Source organism: Sminthopsis crassicaudata, chromosome 3 (assembly GCF_048593235.1).
Source record: "Sminthopsis crassicaudata isolate SCR6 chromosome 3, ASM4859323v1, whole genome shotgun sequence".
NCBI classification, from domain to species: Eukaryota; Metazoa; Chordata; class Mammalia; order Dasyuromorphia; family Dasyuridae; genus Sminthopsis; species Sminthopsis crassicaudata.
The window spans coordinates 36153731-36175506 of record NC_133619.1 but is presented as its reverse complement, the minus strand read 5'-3'; the positions used below and the strand labels follow the sequence as shown (position 1 = coordinate 36175506).

Sequence of the window (21776 nt, the reverse complement as noted above, 5' to 3'; positions counted from 1 at the left end):
TGAGTGAGAAACACAGAAGAATAAAAGAGAGGATGTGAAGAAAAACTTTTTTTTCCCCCTTGGGGAGGGTGTGGATGGCAGACTCTAGACTATTATGAAATAAATAACCAACATTTGGGTAGAAAGTGAGACTGGAAGGTGAGCTGGGCTTTGTGGCTGACCTTCCCTTTCATCTTAGCTTTACACTGTCCTCTACTTCCAGATTTTTTTCCCTTTGGCTTTTCTTTCTTTCTTCTCTTCTCTTCTCTTCTCTTCTCTTCTCTTCTCTTCTCTTCTCTTCTCTTCTCTTCTCTTCTCTTCTCTTCTCTTCTCTTCTCTTCTCTTCTCTTCCTCTTCTCTTCCTCTTCTCTTCTCTTCCTCTTCTCTTCTCTTCTCTTCTCTTCTCTTCTCTTCTCTTCTCTTCTCTTCTCTTCTCTTCTCTTCTCTTCTCTTCTCTCTTCTCTTCTCTTCTCTTCTCTTCTCTTCTCTTCTCTTCTCTTCTCTTCTCTTCTCTTCTCTTCTCTTCTCTTCTCTTCTCTTCTCTTCTCTTCTCTTCTCTTCTCTTCTCTTCTCTTCTCTTCTCTTCTCTTCTCTTCTCTTCTCTTCTCTTCTCTTCTCTTCTCTTCTCTTCTCTTCTCTTCTCTTCTCTTCTCTTCTCTCTCTTCTCTTTTTCTTTCTCTTCTATTCCTCTCCCTCCCCCTCTCTCCTTTCTTCCCTCCCATCCTTTCTTCTTTTTCCCTTTTTCTCTTCTGTGTCCCTCATTTTTCTGGGAATGTTTGTAGTTCAGTTAACTGGCTTCCCTCCTTTTGGTCTTCCCTTCCCTTAGAGGTTGTCATTTCCTAGTCTATGACTTAAAATTAAGTAACTAATTCTATGGTATATACCACACACACACACACACACACACACACACACACACACAATATGACATTTACTAGTAGCACTTACTATTGGCACAGTTCCACCATCTGACACTGTCTGGTTGACTTTATTCCTGGATGACCTGAGAAGAGAAGTATAAAGGGACACCAGAAGCATTTACCTTTTTTCATCATGTCTGTAAGATGAGGAGGTCCGGCCACTGGTCCATATAAACATCTTAGAGGGTGTATGTCTAGAAGGCTCTTTCCTTGTGGTGGAAGTCTGTGAGTAATGGCGGAAGGACCTAGGAAGAGAAGAATACTCTTCAGCATATGCTGGATTCCCCCTGGGAGAAATCAAGTCCTCTGCTCCAGGTATATAGGGATGTATTCTATCAAATGTCAATAAAATGTCAATAATACTCAGCAGTTTTTCTTCAAATCAGACAGGACTTCTGATGACTAAGGGTAATATATAAAAAAACAAAACACAAGAATTTTCTTTTTCCTCCCAAGTTTGGTAATTGACAACAAATTATTTTTTTTTCTCCTCTCCCTGTGATTTCCTTTTTGCTATCCAGAGCAGTGATCAAAGATAATGTTATATCTGTTTTCTATAGTATTGTTCCTTTCTCTGTCTCTCTCATTATGTCTCTCTGTCTCTCCCTGTCTTGGTCTCTATAGCTTCTCTTTCTTCTTATTTTCTTTTTCTCTCCTTTCTTCCCTCCCTCCTCTCTCTCCCCTGTTCCTCCCTATCTCTTTCTTTTTTCTTCTTCCTCTTCCTCTTTCTCCTCTTCCTCTTCTTTTTCTTCCTCTCCTTAAATCCCTCTCTTCTCCTCCCCCCTCTTTTTTCTCCTTTTCTCTCTCTTCTCTTCATTTTTGTCTTTACTTCTCTCCTCCCTGTCTCTCTCTGTATTAATTTGCCTTTGCAATTCCAAGACTGAAAAAGTCCCCTTGAGATGGCCCCCATTTTATTCAAATGCCATACAGAACCCTTATCCTTGTCCAATTTTTCTGCACAATTCTGGGGGCTAAAGCTCATTCCTTTGTAGTTTCCTCTAAAACTGGCAGGTGTGACTTTTTTTTTTTTGGCCACTCCATGGTGTATTCCAAGTGCTTCCTCCGCCTGCCCAAGCTGTGGTAAAGGCTGAATGTAAGGGACTTTTCCCGATTAAGAGATTCCTAGCAGTGTGCCATGTGTGCCTTAAAGACCTCAGCCCAGCCAGCCATATTGCAGAGTAAGTGTTGAAGTTTGCTTTCCTTTGCACATTGCTTGCTTAGGGATTAACTCCTTCCTCTCCAAGTTGTTTCCCATCTATTCCCATTTATCCTACTATAGACTTAGTTCAAGGCTGAAGGTTGAACTACTCTGTATGTCCTAAACTGTTACCAAATGCAAAAATATTTCCTAAGCCACAAGGAAGGGAGGAAACGAGGCAGACTGGTGCAATGGGAAGCAAGATGAATGTGGAGCCAGAGGCCCTATAGAATCACAGATTTAGCACATAAAAGGATTTTAGCACAGTCTTCTCATTTTTTTCAGAGGAGGAAACTGAGGCTCAGAAATGAAGAAACTAGGTGAAGCTTACATAGGAAAGAAACCGAACTTCTACCTCTATAACTTAAAAGCTGGGTGAATTTGGATAGGACAGTGCCTCTCCAGGGTTCAGTTTCCCCATCTGTCAAATGAAAGGATAGAGCTAGAACTGTCCAGCTCCACATTAATTACCCTATGATCTGTGGGTTACAATACTTTAAGTCATGGGCCTATGGCTTGTGAGTGGTTAGTGGTTAGGGGTGAATGGGATAGATTTGGGAAGAAAAACTAGGGAGAGACCAAGTGAAAGTTGGGAGATTTGGATTTTAGTCTTTTTTTTTTTTTTCAGGTACTCTTTATTTTCTCTCTTTTCTTTTTTTTTTTTTTAAATTCATTTTTCCAAATTATCCCCTCCCTACCTCCACTCCCTCCCCCCGATGACAGGCAATCCCATACATTTTACATGTGTTACAGTATAACCTAGATACAATATATGTGTGTAAATACCATTTTCTTGTTGCACATTAAGTATTAGATTCCGAAGGTACAAGTAACCTGGGCAGACAGATATTAGTGCTAACAGTTTACATTCACTTCCCAGTGTTCCTTCTCTGGGTGTAGTTGTTTCTGTCCATCATTGATCAACTGGAAGTGAGTTGGATCTTCTTTATGTTGAAGATTTCCACTTCCCTCAGAATACATCCTCATACAGTATTGTTGTTGAAGTGTACAGTGATCTTCTGGTTCTGCTCATTTCACTCAGCATCAGTTGATTTAAGTCTCTCCAAGCCTCTCTGTATTCCTCCTGCTGGTCATTTCTTACAGAACAATAATATTCCATAACCTTCATATACCACAATTTACCCAACCATTCTCCAATTGTGGATTTTAGTCTTAATTTTGCCCTTTAAAATTATACAATTTCCAGCAAACATTTAACCTTTCTCAGCTTCAAGAAAGATCAGACACTATATAATCTTACCTAAATATTGGAGAAAGTAGACCTGATTTTAAATCCCAGATCTAGTTATTACTTATGTGTTCTTAGACTACATTCTTAAACCTTTCTGTTCAGTTTCCTCATCTAAAACTCTAGGGGTTGGACTAGGTGACAGCTACCTAGTGGGCTTCCTCATCCTCTCCATCTGAGATTAGACACATTTTGTATATATTTTCAGTCACTTGGTAAATATCTAGTAAGTACCTACTGTGTACTGGGCTCTGTGCTAATCATTCCGCACCCAATTGCTCTCCTGAACTTGATGATCTCCAGAAACTCATCATCCTACAAAAGATGATGTCAACCCTGAAACCCTCGTCTTCTCAATGTCCCTTGCCCCTGAGATCCCTTTCTCTCTTGGATTGGAGCGTATAGAGGGTAGACAATGAACCGTCCATTTAAGAAGGGCAGCATTCACAAGAGCCTTTCCATCATTTCCCATTCTGCTGCAGAATTGCATCCTGCCTCTGTGCAGATACATCTTCCCTTTTCCTGCTGTGTGTTGTTCCCTCCATTAGACTGTGAGCTTCTTGAGCACAGGAACTGTTTTTGCCTTTCTTTACACTCCCAAAGTTTAGCACAGAGCCTGGCACATAGTAGTCACTTAATAAATGTTTAATGATTGATTAAATATTGAGGATACAGAGAAAAACTAAAGACAGGCTCAGTTTTCAAAAAGCTGACAGTCTAATAGGGGAGACAGCATGTAAGCAACTATGTACAAAGATAATATCTACAGGACAAATTGGAACTAATTAAGAGAGCGAAAGTGATAGAATTAAGAGGGGTTGGAAAAGGCTTCTTGTAAAAAGTGGGATGGTAGTTGCTCCTCAGAGGAATCCAGGGAAGCAAGAATCAAAGATGTTTGAGGAGGCAGATCCTTCCAGGCAGGGGGCAGCCAGTGAAATTGTCTGCCAGAGGGAGCTGGAGTTTCTTGTTTGAGGAGTCACCATCATTGGATGGCAGAGCGAAGGTGAAAGAATACTGGAAAAGTATGTGTTTGGAGCACGTTATGAAGATACCAAGAAGATTTTATATTTGATTCTGGAGGTGATGAAGAGCCACTGGAGTTTGTGGGGGAGGTGATATGGTCAGAACTGCTATTAGAAAGATCATTTTGACAGGTGAATGGAGGAGGAAGTGAAGATGGAAGAGACTTGTGGCAGGGAGACCAACTCATTTCATCCTCTTGTCTCCAACAGATCTGTTATTCCCACTCTGATTTATCTTCAATCTCTCCTGTCTACTTGCTGTTTTCCTACTGTTTACAAACATGCCTGTGTTTTTTTGGGGTGTGTGTGTGTGTGTGTGTGTGTGTGTGTGTGTGTGTGTGTGTGTGTATGGCAATTAGGATTAAGCGATTTGCCAGGGTCACACACAGATAGTAATTGTCAAATGTCTGAAGGTGGATTTGAACTCAGGTCCTCCTGACTCCAGGCCCAGTGCTCTATCCACTTTGCCTTTTAGCTGTCCCATTTTTTAAAAATTAGATTTGTTTAAAGTTTAATGTTAATTCCATGCCGTGTTTCAGTAAGAACAATACAGATTCTATCTCTGTGGCTGTAGTCAGATAACCAGTAGTACAGATTACTTTCAAGCTAGATGTATTGACTCAAAGAGGTTCAGCCAGCGAAGGAGGGCAGGAGTAAAAGTGGAGAAGGGGAAGAGGGAAGGAGGAAAACCAAAAAATTGAACGCCCACAGCAGGCTTTTCAATACCACCTTCAATGCTAACCCGCTGTGAGTGAAGGTCAAAGTCAGCAAGAATGAGCAGCCTCGGATTGTCGGGCTGTTAGCAGCACCATTTCTGCACTTTTGAAACAGTTTTTACAGCAAAAGCTCTACAATAAACATTCCAATGCAATCCTTAACTCCAATCTAAACACCCAATTAATTTTAACATTGGTATAAAATATAAAATTTGCTTTAATTACAAAAGGAGAAATGTCATCACATGTGTTCTCTAGTGCAATAAACCTTTCTTCTAGATTCTAACTTTACCTAATGGCACTCCAATGTAATATCCATTCCGAATGGTTATTTTGCTACTTCTGCCATGGAGACAATATAATGATGCTGAAAACATCTCTCTGTAGTCCTGGAAGTGTCTTAAAGAACCTAAAAGCGGGGACCAGCAAAATGCACAGAAATCCACTCTTGCTTTTAAGAACTTTGAAAACTATTTTAAAAACCCCAACAAATGCGATTTGGTGATTCTCAAAGACAATGGGGAATTTTGGGGGAAAAAAGGGAGGAGCCAATTCTTGTTGGCTTTGATGTCTCTCTCACTGGTTTTCATCTTCCACATTCTGCAGGGCTTCTTTATGCTGTTTTTTAGTATCATCCACCATATCTGAAATCTGTAGTAGTAGATTAGCTTGCAATAAATAACTGCATGATAAGTGTCAAGATCTTATAGCTTTCCTCACATAGTATATCTAATTCTGCAATCGAATTATCAAAAGCTGCTTTTGCCAATTAAAAATGTCAAAGTAGAATACAGAAAAGTTGAGAGTAAGATCGAAGGGGATGGAGTGTGTTGGCAGAAATTCTGTTGTTACAATATCATTATCGCTTTATGAGTTTTATAAGCCACCAGGCCATTCTCTGCAGCTTCCTTCCTGTCATTTCTGGTGGCAAATGCAGCTAGATACCTGTGGTAGTAGTCCTTTACATTTTATAATAGAATACCTTGGACTTGCCAGTGTTTGCTGCTGCAAGTGAAGTACATCTGTCCAGAATGGTCACAACAGATTAATTGTAGTTCTATTTCAACCATTTACTCATATTTCAGAATAATTTTTAGTTTGTCTTCTCTTTCCTTGTTTTCTTCTTCCCATTCCCATGGCTGATTTTCTATCAGGATGTTTTTCTGGCTCCAATCACATTTTATATATGGTTGAGGGAAGGTTTCTTTCTTCACCTTTCAACTCCACATCCATTCCTGCTACTTTTTTCATTGCTTCTACCATTTCATTGTGTCACTTGGTCTGCTTGGCCAGTTTCACCTGTTATACTAGAAACTTTCAATTGTCCATAGTAATGATGACTCTGGAAGCATCTGCTTGATGGATGGCAGGTCCTCCTCTCCTCCTCCTCTTTCTTTTCTTTCCTCTTTTTCTTCTTCCTCCTCCTCTTCTTCTTCTCCTCCTCCTTCTCTTCTTCCTCTTCCTCTTCCCCTTCTCCTCCTCCTTCTTCCTCTTCTCCTCCTCCTTCTTCCTCTCCTCCTCCTCCTTCTTCCTCTTCTCATCTTTTCCTCCTCCTCCTCCTTCTCCTCCTTCTTCTCCTCTTTCTTCTTTCTTCTTCTTCTGAGACATGCACATTAAATTTATTTAAAACCTATATAGACCTCTTCTGGGCAAAAATCATAAAATAAAGACAGTTATAGGCAATTTAATTTTTTAATGAATTATAAAACACTATGAGAAGCTCATCGAGACAAGCTTAGATGATGCCAACTTCCTAGTTTGGAACCCAAGCTGTGAGGTTCACAAACTAGACTGACACTGACTGCTCCATGACTGTTTCCTTGGTCATATAAAAAAGCTCTTATTTGATCAATTGATCCCCACTAGCTAGCATTTCATATCTCTCCCCCCCCACTTTTTTTTCTGAGTCAATTGGGGTTAAGTAACTTGCCCAGGATCATACTGCCAGAAAGTATTATATGTCTGAGACCACATTTGAACTCAGATCCTCCTGTCTTCAGGGCTGGTGCTCTCTCTACTGCACCAACTAGCTGCCCCTCTCCCCCTTTTGTGCCTGACTTCCTTGAGAAACTCATCTATAATTAATGTCTCTACTTCCTTTCCTCATAATTCTTTTTTTAAAAAATTCTACAGCACAGTTTTCAACTGAAACTACTCTTTCCAAAGTTCCTAACAATCTCTTAATTGCTAAAAGTAATGGCTTTTCCTTGGTCCTTATATGCCTTGACTTTTCTGTAGCCTTTGACACTATCAGTCACCCTTTTTCTTTATCTCCTCTCTGGGTTTTTGTTATATCACTCTTTCCTGATTTTCCATCTACTTGTCTAGTCTACTTTTTACCTGACTGCTGCTCCTCAGTCTCTTAAACTAAATCTTTATCCAGTTGATACCCGCTAGCAATGGGTGTAACACAGGGTGCTGAGTCCTCTTCTCTCTCTATACCTTTTTACTTGGGCATCCCATCAGTTTCTATACATTCAATTATTATCTCTATACTGATAATCTTCAAATCTACAGACCTGGACCTAGTTTCTTTTCTGACCTTCAGTCTCACATTCTGACTTCCTATTAGACATCTCAGATAAATAATTAACATTTTAAAAATAATAAAAATAAACATTTCAAATTCAACATATTCTAAATTTATGTTTTTCTTTCCCTCCAAACCTTCTCTCTTCCTAAGTTCCATATTACTGTTGACGGTTCCACCATTCTCATAGTCATCCAAGTTCAAATTCTAGCACCCTCCTCACTCTCTATCAGGATGATAGATATCCAATCTGTTGCCAAAACTTTCCAATTTTACCTTCATAATGATATCTCTTACATATGCCCCTATCTCTCCTCTGCCACTGCCATTACTCTAGTGAAGTACTTGCACCCTCACACCTAGACTATTACAATAAGGCTTTACTTATGCGTGTGTGTGTATATATGTGTATATATATGTAGTTTTCCCCTAGACTATTGGAATAAGGCTTTACATGTGTGTGTGTACACACACATGTAAAGCCTTATTATACATATATATGTATGTATGTATAGTTTTCCCCTAGATTATTGCAATACAGCTTTACACACACACACACACACACACACACACACATACACATATATATATACATACATATATATATATAATATATAGTTTCCCCCTAGACTACTGCAATAAGGCTTTACATGTGTGTGTGTGTGTGTGTATAGTTTCCTCCAAAAAATGTAAGCTCACCAAGGACAGGGACTATTTTGTTTGTTTTTTTTCCCCTTAAAACTGTACCTAATGCAAAGTAGGACTTAATGCAAGTGGTACAGTAGATAGAGATCCAGGGTAAAGTGAGGAAGGGCCTGTGTTCAAATCTGAAATTAGATACATACTGTGTGACCCTAAGCAAGTCATTTAACCTTTCTCTGCCTCAGTTCCCTCCCTCCCTCCCTCCCTTCCTTCCTTCCTTCCTTCCTTCCTTCCTTCCTTCCTTCCTTCCTTCCTTCCTTCCTTCCTTCCTTCCTTCCTTCCTTCCTTCCTTCCTTCCTTTTTTCCTTCCTTCCTTCCTACCTCCCTTCCTCCCTCCCTCCTTCCCTTCTTTCCTCCCTCCCTCCTTCCCTCCCTCTCTTCCTTCTTCTTCTCCTCTGTGTCTTTCTGTCTCTCTTTCTCTGTCTTTACCTTCTTTCTTCTAAATTAAGATCCTTATGATTTAATGGTCTATATTTCAGAGAGATTAGTACTAAAGGTAAAACAGCCTTAGGGGGCAAAATGGGGAAGGGTGAGTTAACAAAACGTTTCCTTAGGGGTGAGGACCTGGGGAGTTCTTAGCCAGAGATTAGAGTTGGCAGCTAAAAGTATTCAAAGCTTTCTGGTGGGGACTCTATTGGAGTCAACAGGAGAGCAAGGAGTCAATGAAGAAAAATTGTGAGGTGCCTAGAGATTTCTTGATTAAAATAAAGGTGAGAGAGCAAAGAGACCCTTTTCCCATTTGTTTTGAAGATCATGGTTGAATAAGATTATTGAACTGAACAGGGCATCTGACAGATCCTGTGAATAACCACAGAAAGGATCTGGATGCCAAGGAGCTCACTTTGCCAGGAGAAAGGGAAGAAATATTGCTTCTGCTAGCTTTTAAAAGTGACTTTGGAAAACTACTTGAAAAGGTACAATCAAATGGAACAGTGATTAAATCAGACATTAAATCAGTCCATTAGTCTGCACTAAGGAAACAAGGAAAGTCTTTAAATAGAATTACCCTTTCCCAAAGAATTGGTTTGACAGTCTTTGAGGATAATATTTCACCAATGATACTGGCAAAACTCCCTGCCCCTCCTCCCCGTTGACTAGCATTATTGGATGATCTTCATTTCCTTAGGAATCGAATTGCTTTGGCTCTCTAGTTATCTTCATGACCTGCCTTTGAGGGTTAGCCTCTACCTCCAATTGTACCCTAGTTCTCGTCCCTCTTCTGAATAGTGAGAGCTCACCATATCTAACCTGATCTAGACCAGCACATTCTCCTTCCTTGCAGATTTCCCCGATTTTTTATACCAGTCTCTTCTGATATTTCATATGGCAGCTTCCCCAGTAAAAAAATAAACTCATTAAGATCCAATACTCTTTCTTTTCTGTTTGTATTCCCTGCACTTTAGCACAGTGCACAGCACATAATGGGCTCTTAGTAAATTGATTTTGATGGACTATTTTGAATACATCTTATATTTACTTATCTGTTAACATGCCGTTTCCCCTAGTAGAATATGAGTTTCCCGAAGGCAAGAACTGTCCTGTTTGTATTCCTACAACTCAATAGAGTTCCTGGCAGACATTAAACACTTAATAAATGTGTCGATTGACTGGGAAATTATTTATTTTATGTGAATTAAATTATCTGTATATGTTGTTTTCCTTCAGTAGGATAGAAACTTCTTGAGAGTCGGCAGTGTGTCTTGTTTGTCTCTGTATTCCTAGCACCTAAGCAAAGATTCTGGCTCCTCTTATCAGGCACTTAACAAATGCTTGTTAAATGGAATTAAATTGAATATAGTGAGGATCAGTTTATTCCACCTGGGTATCAGGTGTGACATCATGGCCTCCCTCCTGTTATTCAAGAAAATACAGAGAAAGGAAGATGAACGACATCCTTATTCCAATTATTGTCTTTTACTTAAGCTTTAAGAAAAAGCTTAGTGTCTCTTCAGCCTATTCTAATAAATGGATTTAAAGCCAATTTCTTTTCATGATGACAAACTACTGTTGAAAACTTAAGAAGTTGGTGGTTAATTAAAATGAGGGAGAGCTGCTCAAAAAATGTACAAAGATTTTGTATGTGTGTGTAGTTTCTTTTTTTTAAACCAACAACTTGGGCTTCAAAGAAATCCTTAGGATTCAAAATATGGTAATGGAAGCCTGTTTGGAAGCCCTTCTTGGCTCAAAGGCAGCCCTCCTGAACTCTCTGAGTAATTAACTTTACTTTTCAAGCTTTGGGAGACAAGGCGTCTTCTGTGAACATTGGATTAAGAAAAAGGATTCAGAGAAAAAAAATGTTTATTTGGATTTCAAAATCTGCACACAACTTCGAAATGCAGTCAATTTCTGGTGTTTAAAGCAGTGGAATGGGGGAAAAAAAGCTATTGTTGACTCCACCTTTGGGTGGCCTTGACCTTGGAATGAGCTTGGAAAGGCTACTTGAGGCAGGGCTGCTGTATATAAATTTGGGTCTTCAGTGAAAAAGTAAAATGTGGTAAGAATTTTATTTCCCTTCAATTATTTTCTATTGGTTGCTTACTGAGCAATGGATCCCAATAACAATTATTATTTATTTATTTAGTTAAATTCAAAGCTTTTTTATTTTCAAAACATATTCATGGATAATTTTTCAACATTGACCCTTGCAAAACCTTGTGTTCCAAACTTTCCCTCCCTTCCCCCACCTCCTCCCCTAGATGGCAAGTAATCCAATATACATTAAATGTGCCATTCTTCTATACATATTTCCACAATTATTGTGTTGCACAAGGAAAATCAGATCAAAAAGGAACAAAAAATGAGAAAGAAACAAAATGCAAACAAACAACAAAAAGAGTGAAAATATTATGTTGTGATCCACACTCAGTTCCTCTCCCTGGGTTGCAGATGGCTCTCTTCATTACAAGACCATTGGAACTGGTCTGAAATATCTTATCCAACAAACATTTATTAAAAGTTTCCTATGTTCCAGGTCCTATGCTGGGCACTGGGGTTGTAAAGATAAAAATAAGACAATTCCTGCTCTCCAGCAGCTTAAATTCTACTGAAAACAGTCTGGGTAATGCTGCAACCAGATAACCAGAGATTTTCAGAGACAATGAATTTTTCTCTGTGCCCTGAGAATCTCTTCTTTTTCTTGGAGAGCACTGGGTAGAAACGGCGAATGACTGGCAAATCTACCAAGAAACCAAAGGAATTGTGCTCTGGCTCATGTCGTGAGGTTCCTGTGGTCAGACTGATGATGCCCTTTGTGCTGGATATCAGCCTAGCAAGCTCTATCCTTCTCCCTTCCCCCAATCCTTAACTTATTTTTGCTCTAGGTGAAAGGAATCATTTGAGACTGCAACTTTGATCAAAGCACCTAGTACAGCACCTTGAAAATACCATTCCCTTTTCTTTAATGGAATAAGATGTACAGAGTGCTTAGGTAAGGACATTTGGGGATGAAATTGACCCTATTTGCTTGCAAGTCTCACCAACCTAAAAGCAAAATTATGAAGCAAATTATGAAGTAGGATAGGATAGGGATGGCAATTGCCCCAGTGATTTCACTGATATTGGAACTCCCAAATGGGAGCACTCCCATCAGCAATAAAGATTTGTACTTTTTGGAAATTTGTCTTCCTAGTCAAGACTCTAGTATATTGTTCAGGGTTCCAGAAACTCCCCATTCTGCTTTTCCTTTCCTAAATCTTCAGTAGTCCTATGCGATTCCCTTCCCCCACACCCAATCAAGCTTGACTTTCCATTTCCATCAGAACTTGCCTATTCCATGTTCCCATCCCTCATATCTCCTGTTCTCTCAAGGCTAATCTGATGAATTCATTAGCGCCAAGTGTCCAAAGCCGATAACGACTTAATATGTTACATCCTGCATGGTTACCCTTCCGTGCTTTTAAATCAAAGGAGTGAATAATGATGGGAAGTGCATGCGTCAACAAGGGAGGATTTGGCCAGCAGAAGCCTCCCTTTTGATGCCCCTCTCTTCATAAAAGCTGACATTTATATCGTGCTATTTGGAAAATGCTTTCTATACATTATATCACTGAGCCTCACAAGAACCCTGTAGATAAGGAATTTTATACTTAGAAAAGCTAAATACCTACGCCATTGAAAAGGAATAAAGCACTTTTATTAAGAGATCTGAGTTTTGAAAGGGCAAAGTACATTTTCTCATTTGCTGCCCATTTTCTTCTGAAAAGAAAAGCAGTGGTGAAACTATATTGCATTCCTGAACAAAGGGAATATGCTGTTGAAGGACTCACTTTACCTCCTTTCAATACTTGCATCACCCCAAACCTGACCTCCCTGCCTCCTAGAAAAGGGCTATTGACTGATGGCAACAACAATCCCTTGTGATTGGCTGCTGTTCTGACCATGGTGATGCTACCAGCTTTGGTTTGCAAGGACTTGGTGTGTTGATTTGGACAATTTCCTTGGTCCAGGGGGCTAAGCAATGAATTGGAATGAAGATGCCCATGTTTTCATTGTTGAACATCATGTCATTATGGGCATTCATTCAGCAAGTAATTATGAAGTGCTTACTAGGGGAAACAAGCCATCCTCCAACAAATCAGTATCAGTTCTCAAAGAACTTGGATTCTATTGAGGAAACACAACAACACACTCACACAAACACTCAAGCACAACTATCATGTGCTTCTTCTCCGGGCAAACAGCCCTAGTCCATCCAGTTGAATGGAGGGATGATGAAGCAAAGAAAATCTACTTGAAAATTTTCATTATGGTGATCATTCGGGTTTTAAAACAATTAAAATTACTTTATGGTCAAGATGTGATTTAGAGAAATTTAGCAATCAAATTATTATTTGTGAAAATGTGATTTAGAGAAATTTAGCAATGAAATTGTTATTCCTGAAAATGCTTTGGGATACTTAATGTCCATCTCTTTCAGTCAGTCTTAGCACAGGATTCGGCACATAGTGAATATTTTTTTTATTCAGTGACTCACACTCATTGGAACAGATTGACTTAGATTAATGGCAAAGTCTGCCATAATGACATTGTTTTTCTCCAGACAAACTATTTCTCCAGACAAACTATTTCTCCATCCTGGTCTTGATGCGGAAGTGGAGGGTTGGTTTGTCTGCAAGGCAGCCCTAAGGTGTCTTCCCATCCTTCATTTTGTCTCTTTGACATGCTCCTGCTGTCTTTCCTCCCTTTAGTAAATGCAAGAGGGCTGGGTTGGAGTTAAGAGCATGAGTTGTTCTGTGTTTGAACACTGGATGATTTGCCTCAGCATGAGCCCATTTATGACAAGTCAAGAGATAAACATGAGTTACAGACAAGTTTTCCCATGCCAGCTGTGTAGAGAGGGGGTCCAATCAAATAAATGCTTCACAATTAAAATGATTTTCAACATATAACACAAGGATGTGCCGTTGAGCATTGGCCAGGATTATCCATTTGGAAAGCTCATTAAGAAATGAATTATGAAATAGTGAGCAAATTTAGACAATGTGGGAAAATGCTTTTCCTATCTCTGAAGGAAATTTTCTAGGACAAACAAAACAAAGAAGCATTTATAACAGTATTCTGGCCATTGTTTTTCAAATATAAATGATCACATTTCTAAGATGGAGGAGGAGGGAGGCTCAACACACAACTCATTTTCATTGCTACTCACCCTTACAGATAATCATATTGGAAAATATCTGATTAGTTTATAGACTCAGGAAGAATAGACCCATATACATAAAATCATGGACCTAGAACTACAAGGGAATATCTAATACAACCTCCTCATTTTACAGATGGGGAAACTGAAGCTTAGGGAAGTAGAATAAGATCAAGATTTTTCTGGGGTCATAAGACAACAGATATCATTGATGGATTTCTTTTCTTTTTAATTTATTTTTGGCAGGATTTTATGATATATTAATCTAGAACTGAAAGGGAGGGATCTTAAAGAACATCTAGCCCCAACTCTTTCTTTTATAGATAAGGAAAAAGGGTCTCAGTGAGGTTGTGACATGGCCTAGTTTACATAGGCAATAAACATCAGAAGCAAGATTTGAATTAAATCTGCCTCCAGAGTCAGTATTGGTTCCATTGTACCATAACCAAAAAGCCCCTGAAGCATAGCTCCATTTTCCAAATGAGGAAACTGAATCATAAGCAGTATACTTTGTCTTAGTTCACACCCTCACATTTTGACTTAGGTATTCAACTCATCCAAAATGGAACTCATTATCTTTCTTTCCAAACCCATACCTCTTCCAAACGTCTCTATTTCTACTGTAGACACAGCTGGTTACCCAAATTCACAACATTGGGATCATTCTGAACTCCTCCCTCTTCTTCATCTCACAAATCCAGTCACTAAATCTTGTTCCTATCTCTACAATATCTCTAAAATATGCTTTGTCCGAGCAGTCATCTCCTTCCACGTGGATTGGGGTAGCGACTCCTCTTCCATACACTGCCAAAGGAATTTTTGTAAAGTTCAAATCCGACCATGTCACTCTCCCCCATAAACTCAAGTGACTCAAATTTTGTTGGGGATGGGAGGGCAGGGGTACATATAGACTTAAATGTATTTTTTTCTGTTGACTCTATATAGTTTTCCACAACCTGGCCCTTTTCCAATTTACTTATTCATTCGTTCCTTCCATGATCTCTATTTTCTGACTTCTTGTTCCTCATTTACAAGTCCTATCTGCCAAGTCTGGGCCTTTATACTGGCTATCCAAACTAACCGAAATGCACTGTTTCTTTGCCATCCTTTAGAATTCTTGGTTCCTTTCAATATTCGGGTCAAGCATCATTTTCTCTATGAAATATATGTTAGTGCTCATAACTACCCTGCCTTGTCCTTCAAAATCAATGTGTATTTTATTTGGGTATACATGATGTGGGTATGCACACATAGACACTCTGTGTACATACATATATGTATACACATGTGGCATATCTATATTGCATGTATGATGTATGTGTGTTGCATATGTATGCATGTGAACATGCACAGGAGTACATAGATGCACACCCAAATAAAGCTGACTTTGAAATTACCTAATTTCTTTTAGCCTCAGTTTCCTCATCTGTAAAATGAATATTTTTGTAAGGATTGTTGTGAGGAACAAATGAGATAATTTATGTAATGCACTTTGCAAACCTTGTTACTCTATTTAAATACTAGCTAACGTTATTCTGTATCTCATGTGAAATATGAAAAATATGAATGATGGGAAGGCACCTTAGGGCTGCCTTGCAGACAAACCAACTCTCCACTTCCACATCAAGATAAGGATGGAGAAATAGTTTGCATCAAGAAAAATAATGTCATTTATGCTCTCTGTTCCTCCCCCCCCTTGACATTTTACTATTCAGTTAAACAAACACTCATGAAGTGCCTACCATGTGTAATACCTACTATGTATGCCTACTAAACCTTGGAGATAAATAGACAAAAAATATAACAGACTTCGCCAATCTGTTTCAATGAGTTTGATTCACTGAATGAAAAAGCATTTACTATGTGCCAAGTCCTATGCTAAGACTGAACTAGAAAAGACAGACATTAGGTATCCCAAAGCATTTTGGGGAATAAGAATACTTATTACCAAAATTTCTCTAAATCTCATCTTGACTACTAAGAAATTTTAATTGTTTTAAAACACAAGTGACCACCACAATGAAATTTTGAAGTAGATTTTGTTTTCTTCAACATCCCTCCACTCAGCTGGATGGACTAGGATTGTTTGCCCTGAGAAGAGGAACATGATTGTTGTGCTTGAGTGTTTGAAAGGGATCTCTACGGACGAGATGCGTTTTTCTTGGCCAAAGATATCTTTGGTGGAGGTTGTGAAGAAACCAATTTAATCTCGTGATTAAGAAACACAACTACTGGAGCCAGACAAAAAGTGGAACAGGTTGCCTTTGATGGCAGGTTTTAACTCTCTAGAGGTTTCCAAACAAAGGGTAGATGACTATTTACTGTGTATACTGAGATGGCAATTGCTTTTGTGTGTGAGTTGGATTAGATGGCCCCTTTACTAGTACCTGAATTCTATGAATTTGAAATTCTTCTTTTGGACACTATTACGGCTTGCTCCCTATTCCTTGACTAGTCAAGAATCCAAACTGCCCTCTTTTAGAATCATCATCCTTATAAGGAACAATTGAGATAATATCTAGCAATTAGCACAGTGCCTGGAACAAGGATGTACTTAATAAGTGCTTATCCCCTCCTCCCCCTCTCCATTAACTGTGATCTCATATGTATGGAGTTCAATTTCTTTATCTAAAAAAAGAAGCCTAGGCTGGAGTTATCATATAGTTCTAAATCTTGGATCCTTTGATCCTATGAACCAGTGGTTCTCAAACTTTTTAAATAGGGGCCAGTTCACTGTCCCTCAGACTGTTGGAGGGCCGGACTATGTAAAAACAAAACCTCACACTGTCTCCGCCCCTCAGCCCATTTGCCATAACCTGGCGGGCCACATAAATGTCCTCAGTGGGCCGTAGTTTGAGAACTCTGGTAATCACCAGGTAAACTCTAGTTCAATTTGCTAATGTTTTCCTTCCCTCTTGGGATGAGTCTTCAGAAGAGTGAAATTCTGCTCCTGGAAAAAAAATCTTTCATTCTGACTTTTCAGCCACACACTGACAAGGTGAGTAATGGTTTCCAGTCCTAGACCTGCAGTTTCTCTCTGTGTCTAAAGCATCTCTTAGGGTTCCTCTAGTGCATCAGAGTCTTCCCCTGCTGCCTATCACCTCTGAACCACAATCATTATCCAGATGTAAAGGGAGTCAGAGTTTTAAGGTAGCATGGGCAGGGGGGGGGATGAATAAGTCTTCAGTATGCCAGGTTATAAAGGACTGAAACTCTGAGCTGATGCACTGGGATTGGACAAGCAAGCACTTAAGGCTACTTACTGATTGGACAATACTTTATTAGCATATGCTTGGAAAATGGCCCTTCCCACTATTCTGTGCTAGTTCAATCTTTTGGTGTATAGACAGAATTGTGGGAGGGATTAGGGGGTGGAGTAAGACAAGCCAGGGTCACTTTGGTGGTAGAGGAGGAGAAGGAAGGTCATGGAGATCCTGTGTCCATTCCCTTCACTTCTACCCCTAAAATCCAAGGATTTTGCTTATCCTGACTCTGGCTAATTCTAAGGTATCCAGGGTGCTTAACTTGGTCTTCACACTAGGTAAAAGTTCAGGAGTAAGTGAGAAAAACTGGTTATTGGTTTTCTCCTTGTGGAGATGCTGAACAAGAGCTTGAGAAAAATTTGGATACTCCAAACTCCAATGTAAGGGCCCTGGCTTAAGGAAGATCTGAGTTCAGATTCTATTCACCCACATGCTATGTGACCATGGGCAAGTCTTAACTTTTATATATTTCCAGTATAACCCATTGATTTACTCAGTTACATATGGGTTAGCTAGTTCATTTTTTCTCCTGAATTTTTTTTTCCTGATCATTGACATCCAATTAAAGAGAGGTTTATTATCTAATAATAACATCTGAATGTAGAATGGATTTTCTATGCTGTTGAAAATCATAGATCCTTTGCATATTTGTGTATTTCCAGAGGAAAATGAAGGTTGGAAAGGTCCACTGACTACTCAGGGTCACACAGTAATCCCAAAATCTCCTGACTTCAAAGTTGGCTTCTTTCCATTTCTTTCTACTGCCTTTTGGAGTGAGGAGTCTTGGACCCATTCACAGACTACAATTTTGTCCTATAGGTTACCAGGATCAAGGAGTTTGTACGCTATCTTTTAAATACTCTTAGAGTTTGCTCAGGAGTTTGTACTCTTTCTCTTAGATCTAAATAAAACCCATGTTGCAGATGAAACTATGACATCACTCTACATCCCTTCAAACATATATGGATGTTATTATTAGATAATGAACCTGTCTATAATCAGATGTCAGCGTTCAGGAAAATTGCTTTTTTTTCCTAAAAAGAGAAAAAAAAACCATTTATCTAGTTATTCCCCAATACAATGGGGATTGATCAATCACTTGAAGATACTGACTGAGCACTTCCTTTCTCTGGGGCTGGCCTGGCTTTAGGTAGTGTAGGCAAAACATGAGAAGAAGCTCCTCAAGCAGCTCACATTTGGGATTGAGTAGGGTAAATGGTATATGAAAAAGATTAAGACTAGCATGTGAAATAGAGAGAAAATAAGGCATTATATGGAAAATACCCTATTGTCCAGAAGTATATGAAAGAACACTGGGTTCATTGTTGGGAAGCTAAAATTTTAATTATGATTCTGTCTTCTACTGCCAATGTGTTTTTTGGAAAATCATGATCCTTTCTATGCTTCATTTTTCTCATCTGCAAAATGAGGGGGCTGGACAAAGTGACTGCTAATGCCCCTTCCAATTCACAAACTGCTTTTTCCTAAATTCTGTAAGAATCCAGAAATTCTAAGTGGTGTAAGGGGAAGGAATACAACTCAGAAATAGTTATGGGATGCAGCCAAATGTGAGTAACTGAAGGTGAGGAGCCTTGAAGGCCATCCTGCTGAATACCCAATGGATACAGGAGAAGTCATTGTGAATTGGGCTTATAAACAAGCATCTGTGGCCAGACTGGGATGGCACACAGTCATGGAATCTTTGGTTATCTAGTCCAACCCAAATCTGGCTGGGACCCTGACTCCAGCACCCTTTATACAAGGGCTCCCAACCTCTGCTTTGACTTCCTGTGGAGGGATCCTCCACCCTTTAAGACAGCCACTTGTTTGCTGGACAGCTATTCTTCCTGATATGAAACTCAAATTTGTGCTTTTACACCTTCTATCTATTATTCCTAATTCTGCCCTCCATGGCAAAGCAGGAAAAATGATAAACTTTTATTAGGGGAAAGCAGGTGAGAGCGTATTCCTGATACTTGAAAATAACAGATAAACAGTGTGGAGGTGAGAATGGTCATGGTATATGTGGGGGAGAATGAAGAAGCCTTCATGTTGAACAAGCCTACTTATGGATGATTACCCAAGTATTATTTTAGTAAAATGAGGAAATCAAATCATTGTCTGCACCTGGAGCAACTGAAGTCTAGAGAATAATGCTGGTAATAGCTAGCACTTAGATAGTGCCTTACAAATGTTCTCTCATTTTATCGTTAAACAACCCTGGGAAGTAGTTGCTATTATTATCCCCATTTTATAGATGAGGAAAATCCCATCTTTTACATCAAGCATTCCCAGCTCCTCTTATTACTAGTCTTCTTCTTTTAATTATTCCTTATTTAAACTGCATAGCTTGCTTTATTTGCATGTTATCTCCCCCATTAGATTAAAAGCTCCTTGAGGGCAGAGTTTGTCTTTTACCTCCCTTTGTACCTTCTGTGATTAGCACAGTGCTAACTTGGTGGATGCTTAATACATGTTTACTGATAGATTGAAACTGTGGCTAAGTTGTCCTGGGTCATAGGGCTAGTGTCTAAGGCAGAATCTTCCGGATACCAGGTCCTGTACTTTATCCATTATTTAACCAAACTGACTCTGTGTCATTTAGCTGCCTGAAAGGTGGAATCATCAAGAAAGTTCTGTATTTATCATTCTCTAAAATGTAGGACATTATTTTCTTCACCATTGTTTAGGAAGAGCAAAAAAATCATGAAGAAAAAGGAAGAGATATCCTAGAGAGAGAATATTAAAGATCACCTAGCTAGAATGAGGGATTAGAGGATGAATTTGGGCAATTGATCACAAAACTTGTATGGAGGATGAACAGAACAATGATCAGAAATTTCAGCAAGCTTTGGATAAAGGCAGAAAGGATAGTTTGAGTTGACCATGATTAGTAAGATGCTGGTGGATGTGGGACTCCTATTATTATTTTATTCAGACTGGGTTCCTTGGAAAGATGATTCACTATTTAAAAAAAAATTTAAAAAAGCTTCTCTGGAATCCTTCTAGTTTTTAGTAAAAGGTAGTCGTTTCATTTCTTCCTTTCTTATTCATATCATTAAAATGATGCTTAATGTGGAAATAAAACTCCCACTAGTCCAGTCTTCGCTGTTCAGATACATGCATAAAGATGAAAATAAACCCTCTAGTCAGATTATAGTCTGGGAGAGAAAAGTCCATTTGGCCTTGAAGGAGGTCAAAGAAATGCATCTGCATTAGTGAAAGAAAGCTACCACTTAAACAGCATTTCATTGGACAGAATTAGCATCAATCACCAGCAAAATACCATGTGATACAATTTCAGGTCCAATTTATACTCAGCACAGAACAAACAGGGTTATTGAGTTATGGTTAAATCCCATTTAGAGGGAATCTAATCAATGGGATGGTTCTTGATAAAGTGAAAGAAATGTCTGTTCTTTAAACAAGTGGCCAACGCCAACTCAATCAAATCTCATCTATCTGCTCTGAATTTTGGGTTAGGCTCTCTCTACTGTCAAATGTTACTGAAATGATGCTATTTGCCTACTTCTGATTTGAGGAATCAGACTATTTCTCACTGAATAGAATTACCTCAAGGGAATTTAAGTCCCAACAGCTCCTGCTTTGTTTTGAACAGTACCTTGAGGATTGCTTTGGAAGGTAAGCTTTCTTGTTATTAGTTGGACAGGAGTAGATAATTACACAGATTACAGAAAAAAGACAAGGGGAACTGGAGCTCTGGTTACAAGCAAGTAAATTCAATCTCATCAGTATCACTGAGACTTTGTGGAGATTCATGACTGGAATATGAATGGGTAAAGGAAACTATATTTAAAAAGAATGGACTAAAAAAGGAGATAAGCTATATCAAGAAGATATATCCTCTGTGAAAATTCAGGAGAGATGGAAAGTGTGGTCAATAGGATCCGGATAAAGATCAGTGAAGAAAAAACAAAAGTGTTACTATCCTGAAAGTATCTGTACTACAAGTGGCCACCCATCCAAATGAAGGAAAGAAATGGATGACGAGTTTAGAAAAGAGATCACAAATCTGGCTTCATATAGGAGTAATAAGGATCTTCAACTATTCATCTATCTGCCAAATTTCTCTCTCTAATAAAAGTATAGTAACTGATGAATTCTTCACTTGACTTAATGATAGTTTCATTTGTCAAAGAATGGAGAAAACATTGTAAGAAATGACTATTCTAAACCTTATTTTGAATCAATAAGGAAGACTGGTGGCCATTTATTATTATTAAAATAATGTTTGAAGAAAGAATAAATGGTGGCACTTGGGAGGAAATGTAGGGGTGGGGTGGGGATAGAGTACTGAACTTGGAATAAAAAAAATTGGGTTCAAAGAGTCCCTCAGATACTTTCTAGTTGTGAATAAGTTAATTTACTTTTTTGTGTCCTATGTTTATCATCTGAAAAATGGGGATGCAAATAGTTGTAAAATCTACTTCCCAGGCTTCTAATAAAGCTCCAATGAGATATGTTAATTTCTCTGAAAACTTTAAAGGGCTATGTATATCAGTTACTATTAATGTTATTGAGAAGAAATGATCAGTCTG

At 38.8% G+C, this 21776-nt stretch overlaps 1 protein-coding gene and 1 pseudogene across 3 annotated transcripts in view; both read right to left on the bottom strand.

Moving 5' to 3' along the window:
- The window catches only part of KCNMB2 (potassium calcium-activated channel subfamily M regulatory beta subunit 2), a 289661-nt gene that overhangs the window by 32237 nt on the left and 235648 nt on the right, over positions 1-21776 (bottom strand). For all 3 annotated transcript variants that reach the window (XM_074298232.1, XM_074298231.1, XM_074298230.1), the window contains exon 2: positions 1022-1144. In XM_074298232.1, coding sequence (XP_074154333.1) covers positions 1022-1077 — 56 coding nt within the window. In that variant the 5' untranslated portion in view covers positions 1078-1144. The remainder of the gene's footprint in view (positions 1-1021; positions 1145-21776) is intronic.
- On the bottom strand, positions 5260-6508 carry LOC141564811 (14-3-3 protein epsilon pseudogene; annotated as a pseudogene).